Source organism: Nanorana parkeri, unplaced genomic scaffold (genome assembly GCF_000935625.1).
Source record: "Nanorana parkeri isolate BGI_ZX_2015 unplaced genomic scaffold, ASM93562v1 scaffold1090, whole genome shotgun sequence".
Lineage (NCBI taxonomy): Eukaryota > Metazoa > Chordata > Amphibia > Anura > Dicroglossidae > Nanorana > Nanorana parkeri.
In genome coordinates this window covers 376,079-401,502 of record NW_017307358.1, presented here as the reverse complement: position 1 = coordinate 401,502, position 25,424 = coordinate 376,079, and the positions used below count along the sequence as shown (strand labels likewise).

The 25,424-nt window shown below is 42.4% G+C and overlaps 1 protein-coding gene across 1 annotated transcript in view; it reads right to left on the bottom strand.

The window, feature by feature from the left end:
* The window catches only part of TTC26 (tetratricopeptide repeat domain 26), a 336,565-nt gene that overhangs the window by 156,863 nt on the left and 154,278 nt on the right, over positions 1-25,424 (bottom strand). Inside the window, exons 10-11 of the mRNA XM_018567770.1 lie at positions 19,609-19,664; positions 6,675-6,728 (exon numbers count right to left, since the gene is read on the bottom strand). Coding sequence (XP_018423272.1) covers positions 6,675-6,728; positions 19,609-19,664 — 110 coding nt within the window. The remainder of the gene's footprint in view (positions 1-6,674; positions 6,729-19,608; positions 19,665-25,424) is intronic.

The following is a 25,424-nucleotide window of genomic DNA, read 5'->3' as shown; positions in this document are numbered from 1 at the left end:
CAAACATTAGTTCTGCATTCAAACAGTGCCTACAGATAAAGGGGATATACTTATACAAATGGCACACAGACATGGTGTATTCATTCATATGAGGACAATTTAGAACAACTGGAGGCTAAAAATGTAAGGGATAGAGATTTTATGAAAAAGGAATCAGTACACTAGAGAAAAATAAAGATATCATAATAAGACCAGCAGACAAAAAGGTGGAGGAGTCGTAAAAATGGATAAAGAATACTATGAATTGGAAAATGTCCAATATTCTAAATGAAGAGGGGACATATGTTAAGCTCAAGGAGGAATAAAATATAAGAAAGAGCTAAAGGATCTAGTGAAATAAGCATTTAACAAAGAGATACTAAACAAAAATTCTCTCGATTTTGCCATGAAGATAAATTATTTCCGGTATAAAGGAGAATATTATGTGCAGACAAAGGGAGTAGGGCTAATTTATTCATGGTACAATGTGAAGGAAGAGGAAGTAGTTTTCGGGAAAAAGGGACATGGCCTTGTCTTGTGGAAGAGGTATATTGACCCCTTGGAAGAATTAATGAGGAAAATAGATAATAATTATGGGATTACATTTACAAAAAATATTGGTAAGGATGCCATACATTTTTTAGATCAACATATTTTTTGGGAGAAAAGAAAAATTTGTACAAAGACATATTTCAAACCCACGCACAGAAGTAAATATATACCGATAGAGAGTTGCCATCACCCCCAGTGGATAAACAATATCCCCAAGGGACAGTTGGTACGTATATGGAGAAATTATACCTCAGAGAAGGATTACATGAGAGAGGGATTACATGCAGCAATCTCAACTGATCCAGTGGAGATTCCTTCAAAAGGGGTATAATAGTGCTAAAATTTCCCAAGTTAATGACCGTGTGCTTAAAAAGGATAGAAGACATCTCCTGACGCCTAAAGTAAATAAGATAAAAATATAGACAGATTGAAACAGTAATAGGTAAACAATAGGGGATCCTTACTTCAGAACAAACCTAAGATTATATATAGAAAGGCTCACACACTTAGAAATATGTTAGCAAGGAATGTTGTAGATCCACGGGTGAAAAAAGTAACACTATTCGGAGGGGTGGGGTTCAACCCCTGCAAACGGTTTATTGGATGTAGAATCGCAGAGAATAGAAGAAAAATAGAACAACTGGAGTTGAATAGTAATGGGAAAAGATTTAAGATAAAATAATTTATAACCTATATAAGCGGAATAGAACATAGACTTAAAATGCTCAATGCAAAGAAAGCAGTTGGACCAGATAACCTTCACCCCAAGGTACTTAAGGAATTAAGCCAGGTTATAACAAGACCGTTATTCCTAATTTTTAAGGAATCCTTAGTGACTGGTAGGGTACCATATGATTGGCGGAGGGCTACGGTAGTTCCAATATTCAAAAAGGGGGCTAGATGCCAACCAGGGAACTATAGGCCGGTCAGTCTAACATCGGTAGTTTGTAAACTGTTAGAAGGTATAATTAAGGACTATTTGGTAAAATTTGTTAAGGATAAGGGCATAGTTAATGACAATCAGCATGGGTTCAGGAAAGACCGTTCCTGCCTGACTAACTTGCTAACTTTTTATGAGGGGGTAAGCAGAGATATGGATGGAGGGAAGCCGGTAGATGTGGTATACCTGGATTTCTCAAAGGCATTTGATACGGTACCACACAAGCGCTTACTTCACAAGCTGAGGGCGATGGGCATAGATGAGGTGGTGTGTACGTGGATAGAGAACTGGCTATGGGAACGCGTCCAGAGGGTGTCTGTAAATGGCACCTTTTCGGACTGGGCCAGTGAAATGAGCGGTGTGCCTCAGGGATCTGTGCTGGGTCCGATACTGTTCAACCTATTAATTAATGACATCGGGGAGGGAATAAACTAGAAACGGATCGTGACAATATAACATTGCAGGAGGACCTGGATAAAATAGGGGAGTGGGCAATACTATGGCAGATGAGGTTTAATGTCGATAAATGCAAAGTAATGCACTTTGGACATAAAAATAAACAAATAGGCTATACAATCATGGGTATGCCGCTAGGGAAGTCAGAAATAGAAAAAGATTTGGGGGTCATTGTAGACCACAAACTGAATGGTAGCTTGCAGTGCCAAGCTGCGGTAAACAAAGCTAGCAGGGTCTTGTCCTGTATTACGAAGGGGATGTATTGCAGGGACAAGTCTATAATTGTGCCTCTACATAGATCATTGGTTCGGCCACATCTGGAGTACGCGGTCCAGTTTTGGTCGCCGGTACTGAGAAGGGATGTCCTTGAACTGGAGAGAGTCCAGCGGAGGGCAACAAAACTAATTAGGGGAATGGAGGACCAGAGTTATGAGACAAGGGGGTTGATTTACTAACCTTATAAACACGCCACGAACAAGTATACACCTCTGTAGTGTGTTCCCTCCCAGCATGATCTATTGGTGGAATCTGGACACCTTTGTAGTGTGTACACACCCAGCAGGTGTGTTGTGCAAAGCCCTCCATGAATTGCAATGTGATGTTATGTAAATTAGCTCTACATTGTGTTGCTTGCGTTGATGAATGCAGGAATGTAAATGCATGAGCTAACCATTTTTGTCTAAACTGTGAAGCAGCATTATATATGCATCATGTGCATGATTTTTCCATATATGGCATTAGTGGAAATATGCTTTTAGAGACTTTTTGGTTGATAAATACGTTTTGCTGTGTAAAAATCACACGCACATAGTGCGTGCGTGTGTTTAGGTTAGTAAATCACCCCCAAGGCTTCTGACCTTAAACATGTTTACGCTGGAATTAAGGAGATTAAGGGGGATATGATTTTCATGTACAAGATGTTCAATGCTGACAACAACATTGGCAACAAACTGTTTGAGATTAACTCCATTACAAAGACTAGAGGCCACCACCTAAAGTTGGTGGAGAAAAAATTCCAGCACAATGGGCGAAGAAGGTTCTTTACAGTAAGAGCGGTTAAGGTCTGGAACTCACTGCCATCGGCAGTGATTTCAGCCAAGAGTGTAGATTTGTTCAAGAAACGTTTGGACAATTTCTTGAGGGACCGTAATATCCAGGGATACCAGTATCCCTAAGAATGAGATGATGCGTGGACCTATATGGGTTGGACTTGATGGACGTATGTCTTTATTCAACCCCAAATACTATGTAACTATGTAACTATGTAACCTGCGATACTAAATATGTGACCTACCTACTGGAGTGCCCATGTGGCCTCCAATATGTAGGTAGAACAACAAGATCACTAAAGTGAGGATACGAGAACATATTAAAAACATTAAGAAAAGGGACACTAAATGTAATGTCCCCTAACATTTTAAACTTTTCCACTATAAGAATCCTAAAGGGGCTAAGAGTTGTGGGGATTGACAGGTTTACTAAACAATGGAGAGGAACTAATTTAAAAAGAACGATATCTCTGAACAAATCAAAGTGGATATACACTATGGATGCAATGAAACCGAAATGTCTTAATATAGAAATTGATCTATATTTTTTCCTAAATAATGTTTAATACTCTAGTTACAACTGATATCCCATTTAGGTTTTAAATTTATATAGTGTGGTATTGTGTGGCAGTCCCACGGTAGAACTGGGGGTTGTAGTCACCCAGGACTCTCAGCCAGAGTGGCTGAGCGGTTCCAGGAGGCAAATTCTTGTACTGGGAAAGAGCGGACTTTGTGGCTCTTCCCAGGAATCTGGATTTGGCATGGGATCCTGGAACTAGGAGATTTCTAAGAGAATTGGGAGGGATGAAATCTCCATTCCTGGGTCCATTGTTTAGTAGTGGCCAGCACCTAATTGCACACCTGTGCACTGGACTTATGGGAAGTGTGCTGGCTAGTGTTCTGGGCTCTAGCTGGGAAGAGGAACAGAGGTGTTCAGGAGTCAGGAGGACTTCACCCAGACGTCAGAGGGGAGCCAGGTGGCTGTGTGTGCTGGTGGCACCTAGAAGACAGCTGAGGAGACAGAGAGCCGGTGACACATGAGGGATGTGCTTAAGAGTGCCACGAAAGGTGGAATGTGGCTCTGTTAAGAAATACCCCAATGTCCACGGACTGGGACACAAGGAGTATGTGCAACAACGTGGAGTTGGTGGGATTGTCATACCTTCAGTTTTGCTGAAATACAAGCGGACCTTGTATTATCGTTGAAGCTTTGTTTTCTGTTGCTGAATTAGATAAAAGACTGTCCTGTTTATGTTTAAAATGGCTTCAAGACTGTTCCTTAAGCGCTCACCATTTGTGCTAACTTCCCCAAACCTCACAATAGTTATTTATTTATACATTGGAATATCATATTTAAAACCATGGATTGTCACACTTTATTACTTGAAATGAATTATACAGATTGTAGATATTTAAGACTTTTCATTCATCTCTCATAGATTTTGATCTTTTTTTATATCACTCCCGTATATAACGTTTTTATATTACTCCCTTATGTAACGATTTTATATGATATATTTAGAAATGCTTGTTATTTTGTATTCAGAAGCACAATATCTAATGCACTTTAAAGACCTCTAGTGGTTAGTAATTATAATGCAGCTTAAATAGGATTACGAGAGGATAGAATGCATGATAAAAACAAGGATTCAGGACCAGGAAGTCCTGGTGACGAAACGCCTAGACAGACAGGCACATGCTGTCTTCACCACGGACGGAGAGTAGCAGAGAAATACATTGTACAAGTGGCAGATAGAAACAGGATTGTTTATTTTTAAATGTGAGTGTTTGTAACTTTTTTTTAATAAAGAACATTTTAACATACTACACTATGAGCCTCTAAATATATCTTCCTTCGAGTTTACTTGGAGATTAACGGATATTTCTCCGACGTACTAATAGTTGAAGAGATTTACATCCTATTATAATGTTGTGGGGGATTTGAAATGGGTAGTTCATACAAGGAAACCCACAGACATTTGACAACACAAAACATTTCTTTTTATGGAGCAGTGGTCAAAAAAAGTTGAATATAGAGACTGCTGAGCAATTACTGAAAAAACTTACAAAACAAATTCTGCTAAACAGAGTGCAATACCAGCCTCCAAGGCCACAGGTGTACTTACGTTTTTTTCACAGTACACTGTTACATCTATTGACATAATTGTTGAATAAATGATTGCAAGGGTATCACCTTTATCTCTAGGCACTGTTTGAATGAAGCTCTAATGTTTGCCTGTTGAAACTTGCTTCTATAGGAGGTACAGTAAATTCCCTGTTATCTGGCATCCACGGGGATTGGTAGATTCCAGATAAATGTAGTTTCTGGTTGCTTGAGAGTTACTATTAAAAATGGATTTAACTAATTATATACCCCATACTATAAGAGTATATTGTACTCTAAACCATTAGCAATATATTGCAGTACTGGGGGTGATCACTTGGTGGTGCTTGTTCACAGGATAACACAGCACTTTCACAAACAATCAATGAGACACCTGTTTCCAGGATAACACAGCACTTTTTAGAGATCATTAAGACACTCATTCCCAGGATAATCCAGCACTTTTCAGCCCATTTGTGTACCTTTCCATGCTCCAGAGCCCTCTCTCCCCCTCCTAGGTGGCGGATTGGCATAACAGTGAGTACACAGGATTTTTTTTTTGCCGGTTTGATGGGAGTTCTGGTTAGCTGAATACCGAACAGAGTTTACTGTACCTACTTGTTTACTTTTTTACATGACTGTATCAGACACCTACATTTCTGAATGCTTTTATTATTTTAGTTGGCCACAATGTATCACATACTTTTTGCCTTCTCTTCAACCCATGTACTAGTTTGGAATTCAAGACTGACTATTAACTAGGGTTGCCACCTTTTCTTTCATCGAAACCCAAACACTCTAGCGACACACAGAATTTTTTGGGGGGAGAATGAGTTGCGGCTTATTCATATGTAAATAGCTCCATCCATTCATATGTAAATATCACATTCAAGACTATTTTCAGTGGGGGGCCAGTAGCCCCTATCTTAATTTTGGTTGCCCCTGTCTGCCTGACATCTTGTGTCCGGGTTTCAGCTGCCATGAAACCCGGACACAACATTTAAAACCCGGACTGTCCGGGTGAATCCCGGACAGGTGGCAACCCTACTATTAACTAGGGATAATGGACAATCTTTAATTACATGGTTACCTAAATATAATAGAGATGGAGAATTTATGGCATTTTGCAATATTCAAAAAACACATCAAAACCCTATACTGTAACCGGAAAACAGTCAATCATTACTATAAAGATAGCATTAAGAATATCACTGACATGTAAATACCAATTAGCATCTTTGTATTACTATAAGGCTGGCTATATATCAGCTACTTTTGCAGAAGGATTTTAAAATCCAATAAAGATCTTTGAGAAATGTAATCAATACAATCAGAGTATAATACATATACTATCTAAAAAACTTCTACGGTTCAAAGTAAAAGCAAACAGAGGTAAAATAACCAACCATCCTAGAATCAAATAGCACATAAATGTACTACAAAACTCATCATGTGTTGGCTTATAAATCATTTTAAAATAATTACTGCTGAGTATTTGTTAAATATCTGTTGAAACCTCGGAACAATTGAATGTCTGAACAGCATCAAAAAGCTAAAATGTATATCTACTATATTAATCTGTGTAATAACTCACCAAGCCCAGTTCTTGTCCAAGAGCTGCATTCACAACACCCTTGAGGATATACTCCTGTATGTTGCAAAGGAAAAGACATTTGTATTATAGTTAATTTACAGAAGTCAAGCAGAAAATGTGGTGCTAAAATGTATTTTCTAACAGAGAACATTCAAAAGCAACTAGGATTCCTCTTCAGCCATAATACAACACATGTAATACAAAGATTAGGAACCATCACACAAACTGGGCCACCACCCCTATATATGCAATATATATCAAAAGGGGGAAAGAGAAAGAAAGGGGCTTTGTGGTGACCACTGGAGAATAGCAGGGAATTGATCCAATAATAAAGTCAATTGATTCATATATATATAATAAAATTCCATTTTTAATATACTCAATTCATAATGTCTATATATATATATATAAATATGCTAAAATTCATCCATATAAAAACCGTAAATAGATGTATACAATTAGCACATCCGAGAGTGGGAGTTCCACTGAATAGGCGTGGCCCCTCAATTGTAAATAGCTCAGTCTGAGCGCATGTTATTATTGTTGCTACAGCTACTGTATATTTAAAAGGTAAGCAGGTGAGGTTTATAAATAATGGAAAACATCCAAAAATGTATTTAATTTTAGGGCTTGTTCACACGATGTCCGGACCAGACGCGGTGCTATGTGTTTTTGACGCGCTTTTGACGCATTTTTGCTGCGTTCCAGTTAAAAAAAATTAATACATTTTTTCTTGTTGGAGTGGGGCTATCAGTATGTTAGCTGCAGTGCGTTTAAGGTGCGTTTTTTGACGCGTTCGTGCATTTCCGGACCGTATCCGTGACATGCAGTATTTTTTCTGTCCGGAACTGAACAGACTGCGCACGTGAGAACTGTACCCCATAAAACACATAGGGATACATTGGGATGCATTTTTTTTTTCAAATTCTTTATTTATGAACAATAGGGTGGGATACAGCAGAGAGAATAAGCAAAAATATGGGCCACATGGCCTCACATCAAACCAAGTCAATAAACCTGACATCAAAGGCTAAGACAAAGGAATTGAGACCATCCCATTCTGTATCAGAACATACATAGTATATAGTATATATAAATGATGACGGTTCAGGTTAGGTCGTACTCTCTTCCCATCTCTTAAGACATTTTTTATTTAGAAAACAGGAAATAAAAAATCACCATTTGGTAGACCGCATGGCACAGCCCACTATTGAGGGAGGCCAGTACCATTTCGGTCCCCTCCTGAGGAGTACACAAAGACAGACAAAACAGACAACATAAAACAAAGTAGTGACCGACATAAAACACACAAGGAGAGGGAGATTCCAGGTTTTGGCCAGTTCCAGGCCTCTCTTCAGTCCCGGCACACATGGGTTACTCTTAGGCATGGGTTACTCTTAGCCGTACCCCGGCAGGGCAACAGTGCCCCCACCATGAGCGGTTCCATCCCTCTCTTCAGTCCCGGCACACATTAGAGAAGTCAGCTGAGTCTCTGAACAGGTACCATGTACCCCATGTAGCAATGAATCTGGCCTGGGTCCCATTTAATGAGGACAGGTCTTCCATCAGTTTGATCTCCTCCACTCGTCTAGCCCACATCTCGACGGACGGCTGGAGGGCCTGCTTCCACAGGGCCGGAATGCAGGGCCTTGCTGCATTCAGCATGTGAATCAGTGATGAGTGGCGATAATTTTTTCATGAAAGCGGAGCCAAGTGGAGGAAATACACTGGGTGTGAATGGGAGTGTAAGGCCTGTAATTTTTCCTATCAGTGTGGCAATCTGGGACCAGAAAGGTCCGACTTTCGAGCAGGACAAGAACACATGCCTGGCTCTTCCCCACAGCGCCAACAAACTTTGGACACAGACGGGTACATAAGATGGAGGGTCGTAGGCACTCTGTACCATCTGGTCAAAAGCTTGTACCCCACTTCTTTATATTTGTTCGCTACCGAGGACCTTAGGGCAAAGTAGATCATACGGTCTACCTGGTGAGGAGTAAAATCTACTCCTAGATCAGCGGCCCACTGTCTTACAAAGTACGGGTGGGAAAGGTCTGGGGGATTGCGCAGGGAGTTCAGGGTGTGACGCAGAGACAGGGTGTGTCTAGTTGGTTCTGCCTTCAAATATATGGTCTCAAAATCCGTCAACTTCTCTGAGGGCACATCTTTCCCGAGAAGGAACATAGATAGTGTCTCACCTGTAAGGTGCACCACAGCCGCAAGGGTGGGTCAGTGAGAGTCTGGATCTGAGCAACTTGTTTACAGCGGTCTGTGTCTCTGAAGTGGTATAGTCTAGTCATCCCTGAGGTCTCTAGGGCTCTGGCCTATGGGTTATGCAGACCCGGAGGGAAATGAGGGCACCCCACTACTGGTGTCAAGGGCGATGATAGAGGAGATAGGCCAGGGGAGGGGAGCACCTTGTTCGCCACGAGCATCGTGGCACGGACCAGTGGGTTCGACCAGGAGGAGAGTGGCAATTTCGGAGAAATCCAGGGAATACCATGCAGTGGCCAAGGGCAATCTTCCTGTTCCAAGGCTACCCAAAGTTTCTGACCTGCGTTACAGCACCAGTCTACAATCACAGACAGGTGAGTCACTCTATAGTATAGGGCGGGGTCTGGAAAGGTCAACCCTCCCGCTGTTCGAGGTCCGGACAGTATCTGATGGCGCAAGCAAGCCCTCTTGTTAGCCCATAGAAAGGCCAAAAAGTGAGATTGCATCTGTCTTAGATTCGTTGCAGGGATGGCAATGGGCAACGTCTGGAGGAAATAAAGTAATCTGGGAAGTATTGTCATTTTTAGAATGCTATTGCGACCCATCCATGTAAACGTGGAGCGGTCCCAGGACTTCAGGTCTGAGATGATGCATTTCTGAATGGGGATGAGGTTCAAAGCAAAGGTGTCCTTAATGTCCGCTGGGATAGAGACCCCCAGATATTTGATGTGAGACGTCGCCCATTTAAACTGAAAGGCCATCTGGAGGCTACATAGGCGGGGGGCAGGGATTGAAATATTAAGTGCCTCTGATTTACTGAGGTTGAGTTTAAAATTTGATAGACGCCCATAGGCCTCTAGAGACTTCAAAATATTGGGTAGGGATGGTTCCGGGCTCAACACATAAAGTAGTAGATCATCCGCATAAGCAGCAACTTTATGGTGTCCCGTCTTGGACTCAAGTCCTCTGATATCCGGAGATTCCTGTATCGTTCTGAGGAGTGGCTCCAAGGTGGGAAGGAATATAAGGGGGGACAGAGGGCATCAGAGTGAATGGAGACCTGTCTGAACCGTTCGACATCTCGAATGGCACTCGCCAGGAGTGCCATTCGAGATGTCGAACGGTTCAGACAGGACTCCATTCACTCTGACCGCTGCCGTAGGATCCGAATATAGCGAGCCTATCCATTGCCTCATATGCCCTCTGATGCCCACACCCACATGTATTAGCGTGTCCCTCAAAAACGTCCAGTCCACCCTGTCAAATGCTTTCTCCGCATCTAAGGACAGCAGGAGAAGAGGCATAGACATGGACCAAGCTAGATGGGTCACAGTCAGGGTCCTAATGGTGTTTTCCCCCGGGCCTCACGGCCAGGGACAAAGCCAACCTGGTTGCAATCCACAAACTCGTCCAAAAAGGGGAGCAAGCTGGAGGCCAGGATACGAGTGAATAACTTTAGGTCAATATTCAGCAACGAGATGGGTCTGTAGCTAGCGCATTGCGCTGGGTCCTCGCCCTCTTTCGGTATGACAGATATCTGGGCTCGTAAGGAGTCCCGTGCATGACCCTGCAGGATGGAATTATAGGCTACGACAAAATGATCTCCCAGGATTTCTGGGACTCTTGTAGTGTGTCCCGTCGCCTGATTTCTAACTTTTAACAAGAAGAAAATCTAACAGTAAATATATAGAATGAATATTTCTTTTTTGCTTATTGCTCACAGGAACGACTTATAGCTAAGTGTCTCCTTCAGACCCGGGTATGCGGTGGATTTTAATTTGAAAATCCATCGTGCTTCCGACTGTAGCAGTTTTTTGTTTATGTCTCCGCCTCTTTTCTCTTCATGGACATGATCTAGGACATAGAATTTAATAGCCGCTAGATTGAAATTGTGGTGAAGTCCTATGTGTCGGCTAATGGGGGTAGTGAGTTTCCCATTTTTTATTAGATATGTATGATCATATATTCTATTCCATAATTTCCTAAAGGTCTTTCCCACATAGTATGCTCCGCAGACGCAGCTCATCATGTATATGACATTGTTGGTTTGGCATGTCACCGTATGTTTCAGTCGCCATTGTTTCTCATTATTCGGTAGGGGAATCATGGTTCCTTCCGCGATAAAACAACAGTATTTGCATCTCCCACACGGCCAGGGAGGCCGTGTAGCTAACGGTGGGAATATCCCACGCCCGCCCCTCTCCGGCTTTCCGGACACTTCTCCCTCAGATCGCAAGCCAACCCTGCATGGTGAGTAATGGAGGACCAGATATCCTCAGAGCAACTATATATAATACATGATACACATTATGTATGATCTATCTGCCCCACTTGGGGTGACATATTGAAGTGTGATTCGGTATGAATTATGGATATAAACAGATGCATTAATGAATGTTTGATGTGATGTATTTTGCAAATGTAAATGAAGACAATCTTCTTATCAATAGATTCATCCTCAGTGGGTCCCCTGATGAAGCTAATGGCGAAACGCGCCGGCGCCTATTAAGATAAGCCACGCTTAGGATTATTATCTCTTGCTATATAATAATGTAACCACATCTGGACAAACATTGAATAACATCATGATATGTCGGACCAAATGAATTTTAGAGCTGTATAACCAATGAATATACAAACATATCCTCTGCAGGGATCTGTTTTATTTTGTTTTATTATATAAAAGCTCAATATTTGTATTGAATCATGAATGTATTTACAATAGTACTTAACACTAATAAATGTTGAAGCAATTATTTTAACATATCTCTCTTGGATGGTCATTTACACCCCTCCAAAAACCCTTATTTTTCCCCCCAATTCTGTTCCAATGTCTGGCAATCTAAGTTTGTCAGGCGGGGCATACCCGAGTGAATCAGGTATTGTCGGATCGCTAAGGCATGTGCTGATTCTGGAGCCGGGGCAAATTATAAAGTTTCTTAAAGAAGGCATGACATTGGGCCGCTATTTCATCTGAACGGAAGACCAGGTGGCTGGCTGTGGCGTGGAGGGAGGGTATGAATGAACGTGTGCGCGAGGTCTTTAGTGCATTGGCCAGAAGTCGCCCGGGTTTGTTCCCAAATTAATAGAACGTGTGGCGTAATCTGGTCAATTGGGCCTTCACTCTAACAAAAGCTCACTGAGCTCAGTCCTAGTCCTGGTTAGGTCTGCTAATGTATCGGTGTCTAGAGTCGTTTTGTGGCGTAGTTCAAGGGTACATAATTGGTCATACAGTTCTTCTACTCTCTTTAAGCGTTGGTGTTTGCGTCATGACCCTAGCACGATGAGAGAGCCCTAATCACGCACTTGTGTGCTTCCCACAGTGTCAGAGGGCTCTGCGTGGAGGAGTCGTTGTCCCGAAATTAGTTAACTAAGTCCGAATGGACTGAGGCAGCAAGTGCAGGCTCCTGTAGCAGGGATTCATTCAGACGCCACAAAAACGGCAGACGACCCCCCTTGCCTACAGTGACCTGCAGGTGGATGGGAGAGTGGTCCGATAGTTGAGGTGCCAATAGAAACCCCCGAGACAAGAGGCAAAGCAGCGTGCTGCAGGAGAAAGAAGTCTATCCTCGAGTGGTGGGGGGACGAATAGTGGGTGTAGTCTCTACCCGTAGGATCACTAATACGCCACGGATCAATTAACTGAAGGTCAAACATAGACCGTTTAATACGCCTCCGTTGTGCATGTGTAATGCGGGACAGCCCCCTAGAAGAATCCATGGATGGGTCTAGCACCATATTAAAGTCTCCTCCCACTAACCAGAGTCCTTCTGCAAATGTTAAAAGTTGCATCCACAGAGAGTCCAAAAAGGTCAGCTGTCCAGAGTTCGGAGCATATACCGCCACAATGGTCACCCTGTGGCCGTGGAGATCCCCTTTGAGGAGCAACATACGTCCCTCCGGGTTTGCATAGTGGTCAATGTACGTCCATGGGATGGAGTTCGCCAGTACTATACTAACCCCCTTAGATTTGGAGTCTGGGGAGGGGGCATGGTAGGCCATGGGGTATCTACTATTACCTAGCCTGGGAATGTATCCGCTCTTAAAGTGGGTCTCTTGTAAGAGCGCCACATGAGTCCGTGAGCGCTAAAGGTCGTTCAGTAAATAGGACCTCTTCTCGGGGACATGGAGGCCTTGTACGTTGAACAAAGTGACTCTAAGTTCAGGCATTTATGATCATATAACTCAACAAAACGAATAAATAAAAAACAAACCACTATACCTCGTGACACCTGGCCCCCGTGTTGGGGGACGCCAAGGAAGGACAGTGGGTCCCGCTGACAGTACACCAAGAGAATTGACAAATCAATACCTGGAGGAACGCCCCGCTTTACACCTGGGGGCCAACTACGAATATTAGACTTTATAACCTGGCCAGCATTTTTCGCCATGTACGAGATTGGCTATCGGATACGTCATTCTTCACTAATACCCCCCTGGAGCAACACCTAGTGTACCCATGGTCACTTTCGGGTATCCTACACACACCACTTCCCCATTTGCCTACTCACAAAGAGTAATTATCTCTTAAGGGACACAATTATAACCTGGCGGGAAGTGAGAAAACTTCTAAACATGCCCGGTGTGGTATCCCCGCTCATGCCTATCACTTCTACCCCAGTCTTCCCAGCAGGCCATGACTCGTCAGTATTCCGTCAATGGAAACTTCGAGGCATACAATATCTCAGAGACGTACTCACGCCTCAAGGCCTTTGTAAACACCCAAAGACCCTTCTTGATGAATACCACGTATCCCCCAACCATTACCTCCAACATGCCCAAATCAGTAATTTCATAACGGAAACTCTCCCCACCCCTCCCCCCGAATGATTGATCCCAGCCCATACTGTTCCCGCGCCTAACCTCCTCTCCTAAACAAAAATTACCACTCTCTTTTATCTATCACCACCTATATTCAGGCATTTCTTCCCTATCCCAGGAGATTCCCTCATATATAATGAAATGGGCTGAATTGCTTCAACTACCCTCAGGTACCGCAGAATCGCTTATCTTGACGGGATGGGCGTGCCAAAGACGTGCTATTGTCAGTGAGGCCTGGAGGGAAACCCAATTTAAGGTGATTCATAGGGCATATTACGGTTTCAATATTACCCCACATCATAGTCCCCCAGGGTGGTTAACGTAGTGCCCAAAATGCCAGTCACCTCTGCCCGATCTGACACACCTCTTGTGGTCATGCTCACTTATCCAAAACTTGTGGGCTGAGGTAGTCTCATGCATGCATATGAAATCTGGAGGTCACAGAATGCCCTCCCCTGATGTCTGTTTATTTCATTATCCCGATGGGAGCACATCTGCATCCTCAGCACAAAAAAAGCCATTCTAACCGACTGGCTGTCCGAGACCCCACCCTCCATATCAAGGTTCAAACCTATACTTCACAAGCTCATGTTGATCGGCAAACTGGACACAAAATTTAATATGCATCGCACTGAATTGTTTTTTTGCCACATGGTCTGCCTATTTAATTTCTGAACTATCCCTAGAACACTTACGTGATGTCATGACCATATTCCAACAATCTACTTGGTTCCTCAACGCCAAACTCTCAAACTCTCTTGGTGATCTTGATGTCCTTTGACACTTTCCACGCTCGCACTCATATCCATGCATATTTGATCCATAGGGTCAAAATTCTATGGGTATATATCTCCCCTAAACTTCCATATCTAGCAATGACCATTCAACTATTATCTTATGTACTTAGGCCACTTACTTATATATGTTTATGTAGCTAGGCAGCAATATAATATTACTGACAACTTTGATAGCCAACGGCTGTTAGCCACTTACGTTTGCCTACGTTTTGGGTCATTTTTTTGGTTTGTTTTGTTATTTCTTGATATTCTCTATACATGTTCCATGTGATTCATCACTAACAACAATGACGCTTTTGTATCACAAATGAAAAAAAAAAATATTGTACATCATTGTCTAGTATTTTTGTTCTGTACTTTTATCACAATAAAAAAATTGACATGCAAAAAAAAATACCTGGAGGATGGGGCAGGGAAAAGCCTGGGGATGGAATACACGCAGAGGTGAGAACGTTTCGGACCACCGTGTGGGAAAGGTTCACACACACAAAACAAGAGTGTTCCTACGGAATATCTCCGGTAAGGAGAGGAAACACTCACAACGGGGGAATAGTTTGGACACAGCGCTGTGGAGAGATACAGGCCAGGGTGATTGTCGATGTGGTAACATCAGCTCCGCCCCTCGCTATGTGCAAGCTGTGCCCCGCCCCATCACAGAGCTCCCCGGACCCTGAGTACTTAAGATCATAATGGATACATAAGGCAAGAGAGGGTTGAACCAGAAACACTCGACTTATAAAACATCCTAACTTGTCTTAAGTATTTCCAACGATCAAATGAAGTGAAATGCAAAACATAACCACAACATAATAACAGTGAAAAGTCTGGTAAAGACAACAACCCCAGGTAAGGAAGGGTCAGGTGGCCGAGGGGGGGTTCCCAAGGCCAACTAACCCAGGCCTGCGATACCACAAACCGGTCTCCTTGGACGAGCGACCCCGCATCATCCTTGAATAGCAGTGTGCCTCAACCCCGGATCCATGGGTTGGGCCCGCTGAGATGGTCCAGCAGCCAACCTCTGACGACTTCTGCAACGCCCCATGGATCTAGATGGCCTGGTAGACAAAGACGGAGTCGAATCCTGGGAAGGATTCGACTCCAAAAAGGTGGCCAAGTCCGGTACCTGGCGGGGGTGAGCAAGCCTGAAGAAACGGTCTACTCTGCTGATCAGAAGCGAGATTGGAAATCCCCATCTGTAGGTAATCCCCTTGGTTTGTAGCAGGTCTGTGAAGGGTTTCAAGAGGCGTCTAGGGTATAAAGTCTGGGGGCACATGTCAGGAAGAATCAAGACTTCCGCTCCATCAAAGTCTACTGTCCCCTGCCGCCAAGCTCTCCGCAGGATCTCCTCTTTAATGTTGAAAACGTGTATTCTACACAGTACATCTCTGGGTCTCTTAGCATCCGTCCCAATAGGGCCCAGGGACCTGTGCACACGATCCAGCTCTATCTGTTCTGATGGGGGTCTGTCCAGCAGGGAGTTAAAGATGGCCGTGACCGCCTCGGCCCAAGCAGCCGAGCTGGGAGGCCGCTGTCACCACATGCGGTCTCTCCGATCCCGAGTCGGGAGGAGAAGGCCGGGTTACCGGTGGGAGCGTCGGCGCCGCCTCGTCCGACAAACCGGAGGCATCATAGTTCGGGGAGGCCTGGGTGCGTCCCGTCGGGGTAGAGTACGCGGTTGTCCCGGTCAGCTCCCGCGTCCTAGGCCCTTCTGCCTGGGGCGAAACATAGGCTTCCATCCGGGTTAGCTTCTGCTGGCGTACAGGGGCATGGGGTGTCTTATATTTCTTCCCGGTACGCTTCATGGGGCGAATATTAGGCAGATACACTGAAAAGATACCCCTGGGTCTGCAGAGCTCTGTGGTTTAGCTACCGTTCCGCGTCATGTCCAGGCCACGCCCCCTGGGATGCATTTTTAGTGCAGGAGTGCACGGATCTGGTCAGGACAGAATCCGGACGTCGTGTGAACAAGCCCTTAGGGGTAATAGTGAAACCTTCACATCCACCATCATGGAGATGATAAATCGCAAATGGCTTTTCAGCCAAGTTACAGTTTAACTAAGCCATTTATTCCAATTAAGATTCCACAAAGGGAGCAAGTGAAAAAAATGCTGTATCAACTGCTTTATTCATAGGAATGCATTTGAAAATGCAAAAAACAATTTGAGGTCATCGGCTGATCAGTGCCAATTCCTTAGTGGAACTGATCAGCCTACACAAAAAGAGAAGGCAAGATATTCAGAAAATCACCCACATTCTTCAAGACTTCATCTTTTGTTAGTTGCATATAATTTAAGTTTATACACACATTAGATCACTAGATCCCTTCATATAATCTGTCAACAAATCCACCCCCCGTATAAAAAAAAGCCTTTATTCACAACGAAGGATTAAAGCAGAATTCTGGGTACAATTTTTTTTAAGTGCTCGTTTGTGCCTATGTTAAAAATTAACAAAGTTACACTCACCCGATCCTACTGCTTCTATCCTCCTCAACTACAGTGATGGTATGTCCCTCTGCGTCGACACGTCCTATACACAGTGTATAGAATGTGACGACTCAGGGACCTTAGACCGCTGCAACGGAGGGGGAGCGAGGCAGAAGAGACCGGTCTAAGAACAATTTGGCTTGGAGTATCGGGTGAGTCTATATTTTTTTAAATTTTTGAACCTAGACACAAACAAGCACTTTACACTTGCAGTGGAAGGGTAGCCCCACTGCAAGGGTTAATACATTTTTTTACCCAGAGTTCTGCTTTAAACACAGGGTTCTTCCCTTGCAGGGGTTATTTCAGCATTACACAGAACGTAAAGAATTTTCAGCCTCCTAGCTAATCATTCAGCTCTGGCTGCTTCAGTCCCAGCCTCTGGCTTAAGCTCTATGTTTTGTCACACATAGGCCCAAATACACGCTGCCACATGTACACTGACTTTCACTGGGCTCCTCACTGATTTCTCTGGCCAAGAATGGCTTTCCCAGTCTCTTTTAACAAATTTTAGTCAGACAGTCAGAGCCTCTGTCACATGATGATTAAGCAGTTAATAACCAAGTGTATGAATAATAAAGATAATTTCCCAATTTTTTTATTCACACAGGGCCAATTGTGTATTATATTAACAGTGCTGAAAGACATCCAAGTTTGGAATGTTTTTGTTTACAACATTTAGGACAAATAAGCACATGTATATTCTTTTTTGGCGAAATGCACTAAAATGCACTTACGCCACACTTAGTGAATAGTTTAGAAGATAGAGACAACGAGAATAGGACAAATAGAAGGCAGGGCAATGTCCTGATTCAGGTGGAAGGAAGAAATCACCTTTGGAAGAAAGGAGACCTTAGGTCGCAGAATCACCTTATCTCTTTGAAGAATCACAAAAGGCTCTCTACAATTCTGAAACCCATCTCTCAGATGTGATAACCACAAGGAAGCCACCTTATAAGTAAGATCTGCAAAGGGAATAACCCTAACAGGCTCGAAGGGAGGCCTCTGGAGTTCTGACAAGACCAAATTTAGATCCCACAGTGATTTCGAGAACAAATAGGGGGGAGCTAAATGAGCAACAGGTCTCTAAAAGAGAATAGTTAAGGCAGAGATCTGACCCTTGAGCGTACTCAAGGCCAAGTGCTGTCCAGACTGGATTGAAGAAATTACAGGATACACCCCTCCCATTACTATTCAACTCAAATTGTTCTATTTTTCTTCTATTCTCTGCGATCCTACATCCTATACACCATTTGCAGGGGTAGAACCCCCACCCCTCCAAATAGTGTTACTTTTTTCACCCGTGGATCTACAACATTCCTTGCTAACATATTTCTAAGTGTGGGAGCCTTTCTGTATATAGTCTTAGGTTTGTTTTGAAGTAGGGAGCCAAGGGGCAAAAGACATGTCACATTTCACATGTCTTTTGCCTGAGAAAGGGTATCCTGTGTGACCCCGAAACGTTCGTTGCATCCTGTGTGATATGTTATCACGTCATTAAATAGACGTTGTTTTGCATCGCTATTGGAGTGCCGGTATCTCTGATTTTCTACAGTTTTGTGATAGTGACACCTCTGTTGATTCAGAGGTTCATCAGCGCTTTGGGAGCTCTAGTTTTGTAGTAGAGTGGTATTGACACTTCTGCTGATTTGGTAAACTCATTATTATTTTGCTGATTGTGGTGTGTGAGTATTATTCCTCTGTGTAAAAAAAAAGAAGGTTACATTTTATTTTATACATCAAACAAGGTGAAGTTTTGCGCCAGGGGTGAACACGGGAAACTGCACAGCTGAAAGAACCAACCCGATCGGGACCCTAGGACACAGAGAAAAGGTGCCAGGTAGGCAACCTTTTTGCTTACAGTACTGTGTCACAAGGGGTTTCATGGGTGTCTAGCTGCAAGGTAACCCATCTTCACTAGGCAAACCTTTGTTCTACAAATTCTGCAATGTTCATTTTAATTTGTTGTACTGAGTGGAGATGAGTCATTACTACGAACTGTGGCTGCCTTGGGCAGACGATTGTGTGACTTTGTGATTATGTTTTGGTGAGCAGTTCAGAACGTCCTGAACGACTGCAAGCATTGCATTCACTGTGTTTGTGTTGTCAAGTCAATGTTTTCCGTAAAAATGTGTGTACTGTATGAATTCAAGAAAGTTTCCACTCCCTCGTATGCTGCACTAGTGGTAGCAGGTTTGCTAACTCTAGATATCGCTCCCACCATACCAGTGGCACAATAAGCTCCAGCAATACCACAGGTGTCACCCTTTAGCTCCCAGGTGGAGAGCCTGAGGAAGTTCCAGAAGAACCCATTTCCACATAAAACATTAGAAAGATATGATTATGGAACATTGTTAAAGTTATTAGGATTATTTTAGCTCATTTGCTTAAAATTTCTCCAAATGTAAACTGATAACCTGCACATCATTTGCCACACTACTGTTTATGTCTTTCTTTTTTTTTCTTTACATTTCAAAATATATTTCCACTAATTCTGTAGTGATAATTTGGTGAAGAAGATTGTAAATAAGGATTGGTCATGTTTGGTTTTAAACATAGCTGTAACTATCACAATCAAACACAGTCATTAATGACCATTAAGTAAAGGTAAAAATGTACCTGTGGAGTAGATGGTTCTAGTTCTTTAATCAAGTTAAAAGCTTCTTGCACATCATCTACATTTGGAAAAGAGAGAATACCAATAAAATTGTAATTAAAATGTAAGAAACAAAACTATGCAAAAACCAACACTGTACTCGATTTTAAAATTGATAATAAAAGCCGAAGTGAATTAATCTGCAAAGTATCAGATACAATTGATAGTAGCCATGAAACAATGTGATAAGTAATCTAAAACAAATACAAAACTGTATACCACCTCAGTATAAACCTGTGACAGAAGACAGGGTTAAAAACATGAATGGTAAAAACTTGCTATAGCATGCCATAATGCTTCCTATTGTTAATTGCATGCCATATGAGATAAACCTTTAGAAGGAATAATATGAGGACATGTTCTTCTAAGGGGTAATGTGATCTGATCCTGTCCAAAAATCAGCTAGATTAACCCTATATGGAAACACAACTATGTGAGTCCCTATTATATATCTATTGTTTGTTTGAAGAGCAACGTGATTACAATCTTTTTTTTTTAATCAACTCACCTTGTTTCGTTTAAACATGGTGGTTTATTCCCCATAATACTTGGGAGTTTACAATTTGTAAACATGTTATATTTGTTTATATAGGGACTCACATAGTTGTGTTTGTTTTAGATTACTTATTTTGTACTTATTTTGTGTTGTACCCTTCACCTACTTAAGCTGGGTTAAAAGTGACACAGTGTTAATAATTGTTTTTGTATTTTTATTTTCAGTTGTGATATGTTTATTATGATGGTTTATGTTTAAATATGTCATGGCCGCTATTTGTTTAGTTTGGCTACCATGACAGCTGGGTTCAATATATAACCTCGGTCTAGCTCCTGTCTCCACACCCCTGATGAAGTCACGCCCCTTCACGTAACATACGTAGGGTGGAGCATAGGAGCTGAAAGATACAGTATGTGTATGGCTGCTTACCAAGTTGTTTTATTAGAAGCCTATTTTTTGCCAATAGAATGTGAGTAGGTTTTTTAATAAAATATATTATCCTTTTAAATCCATCTGCACTACGAGTTTCCACTTTTTATTTGATGCATAGTCCATTTGGAGGAATTGACTGCTTTCATCTCCAATGTATTCCAATGGTATTTTTTGCTCCAGTTCACATGGCAGCGTGCAGTTCCAGAGCAGGTGAAAAAACTGCAGCAAGCCCTATTTCACCTGCTCTGGACCTGCTCTGGAACGCATGCAAACACATCAAAAATGCATGCAAATGCCTGGAACGCATTGAAAGCCCATGTTAAACCAAAAATGGCCCGACACGCATGAAAAACGCGGCAAAACCCACTGCACTGCGTGTGCAGAAAACTGAGAGGATCTGCTCTGCATTTGGTGTGAACAAGGCCTAAAGGTGAGGTGCATTCCATAAGATTTCTCTAGTAATGGTCACAGGAGACTGAGATTACCTTTCATCCACTTCTATACAGTATCTTCAATTTCATAATGGACTGTTGAAGATTCATGATTATGGACATTTTTGTAGCAATATATTATTTGCACTGAGGTGTATGATACACACATGAGTTTTGTTTATTGTTATTCGTTTCACATTGTATTACATTGTTTCACGGTTAGTATCAGTTGTATCTGATACTTTGCAGATTAATGCACTTAGCGCGGCTTTTATTTATCAGTTTTATATTCAGCTGCTGCTTGACTTGGAGCACTGGCACGAGGTTTCACAATATTCACTGTACTCTATTTGTATAGCTTTTTATTTTAAAACTAAACATTATAAAAACATTTTATAATATTCATACCACTAGTAGTTTTTGCTTTGTGTAAAACTGTAGAGTATATTTATACAGGATCAAATGTCAAATTTATCAAAAACTCACCCAAGTTTCACCATTCATTCACCTAATTTGTAAAGCAAATTCGCTGTAATTTGCTGATACAATACCACATCAAAAACAATTTGCCTACATCTGGATTTGCACGCTTTATGTTAAAGAAGAACTATGCATTCTTAAAGTGACTGGTCTAGCAGCCAGATGGGACTGAGGTTCGGGTAAGTATATCTTTGTTATTTTACACCCTAGATCAAAGTGAGCACTTAAAGTGATATTAAAGTCAAAAGGTTTAACCCCTTCGTGACGGGAGATGTACACTGTACGTCCCGCCACGTAGTGCCCATATGACTGTACGTGACCAGTTATTTAAGGCTCTGTCATGCCGGTAACCGCGGATTCTCAGCGGTTACCATTCATTAATGAAATAGTTAAGCTTTTGTAAAAGCTTCTTTCTTTCATTAATGAAAGAATGAAGCCGTTACATACAAATACGGGATCACTAAATAGCGATCCGGTATTTGACAGCTGAAGATAGCAGAGAGGTAGCAGAGTGAGTCACCTCTGCTATTTGTTTTGACAGCTGTATAAACTGGCTCAATGCACAATCAGAAACCTTTAGTGAGATCTAATTCTGACATGCTGTCAGGATCAGTCTCTAAAGTTATTATTAGTTGTTCCTAAGTTTGGAGCAGCCTAATAATAACCAAAAATTTAAAAAAGTTAGTTTATCAAGCAGTCATAGTGACTGCTTGATATAAACTGATAAAACACTTTTTTTTCACAGACTTACCCGGCGTGTCCCTGCGCTCCAGCGACATACCGTCTCGTCGGTGACGTCACTCCGGCTCCGCCCACGGGGGCGGCGCCGCGGGTAAAAGGTCAGCTGGTTCGTTACTCGGCGTTCTCTCGTTGTGGAGTGACGAACAGAGAACCTGCAGGCATCCCTCTTTGAGACCTTCTATTCCCCAGTGCTGTCCCAGCAGTAGCAGACGTATCAGTATCGCATCCCCGCTGTGAGCTAAGAGCTGGCAAGGCTACAAACCGCAGAAAGTATCCTGGGTCATTGATTCAAGTGCCTCCGACACTGATACATGCAATTGTTTGCAGTTGCTTGCTCATACCTGCTGCTATCTGTGCTTCTGTTTCCACACGCAATTAACCATTGTGCTGCATCTGCTGCTCATGATAAACCTCATTCTGTGTTACCTATGCTACCCAAGCTCCACTGAAGTTATACTGTCTACCTACCATAGTGTTGCACGAAGGGATTGTTATGCACTTAGTATTGTCTCACTATCATACCTGCTTGAGAGGACTGTATAAGGTTACTGTATTTTTCCTTGTATAAGACTATACTTTTTCTTTAAAATATTTACCTAAAAATGGAGGGGCGTCTTATACACGGGGGGCCGAGAGGAGAACCGCGTTTGCAAAACTGCCAATACCTCTGCAAACTAGCCTCACGAGTGAAACTTCCGATTGCAGAGACAAGCTAACAGGTTTCCTCCAATCATGAGCCTTATGTACCCAACGTCAGCTGATGCTGCGGAGAGCGTGTAGCCAATGCCCAGATGCAACAGGGAGCCCATAAAAATGTCAGAAAACAAAAAGAATACCGGTACCAGTAAGCGGATGTCTTACTCTGCAAAATTTAACCTGGATGTAATCAGTTGTGCAAAAGAGCAAGGGAAATATTGATTTCTGAATTTTGGGTAAGAAAAGTGGGGGGTGTCCTATACATGGGGGCGTCTTATAGATGGAAAAATACGGTACATCAAGATTGCTTACTATTGCTTACACATTACTGCCTACTCTGCTGCTTAATTAATCACTAGTAAACTGCTTACTAGTACCACATAAGTATACAGCCTGCCATCTGTCCGCTTAGTAGTTGGGTGCTGTTAACCGCAACTCACAGTGGCCATCTCCCTTAGTCTACATAGGAGGTAAATGATGTGTACAGTCTCCCTACCGCACTTGGTGTAATAGGGAACCGCTCACTGACCTTCCTCTTCAGAAAACGAATTCCTCACCTGTTCTGCAGCTGTGATCCAGTTATAAGTACTGTCACCTGACTAGCCTTGACAGTTTCTGGGAGTTGTTCAAGGACAGCACATAAGAGAGCATGACTCTACCCTTAGAGGCAGGAAAGAAACATGTCAGACTTTAAAAGCGGTCCCCCAGGTAGTCCGTCAGTATTTTGCAGAGAAACTGAAATGCTCCCAGAAATGGAAAGACTCCCAGAAACAGAGTTACCGGTAAGTCTAACTCTGATTTTCTCTAGTCGTCTTTACAGAACAGCACATGAGAGTATAAGCGAGAACTTGCCAGCTAGGGAGGGAACACAGTCTGAAGAACCTTTCTCCAAAAAGCTTGATTCTGAGCTGAGAGAAGGCCCAAGCAATAATGATGGTAGAAAGTAGAGTAGCTGGACCAGGTGGCAGAAGGCAAATTCTGTGGAGCGGCACCAGCCTGCTCCACAGAAAAGGTGGATAAGGCTCTGGTAGATTGAGCCAAGAGCCCAAAGGGGCAAACCTCCCACACAGCAGAGTAAGCTGTAAAATAGCTTATCTAATTCCTCTAGCAATAGTATTATTCTTACCAGTATGTAAAACAAACAAGGCCTTAGATTTCCTAAAGTCTTTAGTAAGATCTAAATACCTCAGAAATGAATTTCTGACATCTAACAAATGGAGCTCCTGTTCTTTAGCATTAGCAGGCCTAGAACAAAAGAAGGGTACCACAATATCCTGTGACCTGTGAAATTTAGAGGAAACCTTGGGTAAAAAAAAAACAGGATCTGTCTTTAAGATCGATCTATCCTCAAAAATCTGAAAAAAAGGTTCCCAAGTGGAGAGGGCCTGAATCTCGCTAACCCTATAAGCAATAGTGAGGGCAACTAAGAGCGCTGCCTTTAAAAGTACAACATTTCAAATCAGCTGAGGGCTCAAAGGGGTTCCTAAGAAGACATTGGAGGGAATTTTAGGACTCTGCAGATAGGGTTTGCATGCCGTGGGTTCCAATGTCTTCCAGACGCTTCTAGTTCACTATGAACGAGCTGAGGGGACGTGTCTCTTTCTCTCTCCTTGATCCTGAGGTGGAGCCCCCCCCCCCCCCGGGTTTTTTTGTATCCTAGATTGGCCCATTAGTGGGTCCAACTGTATCTTCTTACCTATGGTACCTAAGATCCACGCTTTACTTTGCTTTAGTATGTTCTGTTATTTATTTATTTTTTCATATTGACTGTCTGTAAAATGTGATTTGCAGATTTTTCTTTTCTTGTGCTGTTTGTCCCATTTTGGAACATTACCTGGCAGAGGTCTAGCCCTGGCTAAAGCCTTAACCGTATTGGCAGTTGGAGTGATGTGGTGACATGTTTTCATGTAAGTTCTTATAATCGTTTTTTAATAAAGGTTTTTGCTATGCGCTGCATTTTTCCCCCCTGAGCAATGTAAACACATATGTGAAGATTGGGTATATAAATTAAATCTGCTGGGAATCATAATGGATGTGTATGGAGATGAAAAGATAGAAATGAGCGCTATTTGACCATTTCTCATTACATGGTCAATCATCTTTGGTGGGTGTGGTGTGAAGACACTAGACACACGGATTTTGAAGTGGGAGTGGCACACACAAAATGTATATATTTTTGTGTATGAGGCACACAGTGACCTAATATTTGATCACAATTGGGGAGCACTTGTTATGAGGGAACTACTGTATTGTTTGTGGATACTGGACTGTGTTTTTCTTTACTTTTTGTTAATAATATTTTTCTTTTTTGTTGTAATTTATTTTTATGCTCAGTGTTTTTTTTTGGATTATATGATAACCCTCTTCAACCAGTCTTAGAAGGAACTGATTTTGGGGTGGTCAAAGCCCACTATGATTGAAGAGCCCCAACCTTCCTCCTACTTGATGCTGCAAGTCATTCGGTTTTCCTGAACTGTCTTTGACTTCCACAATAAAACCTGTA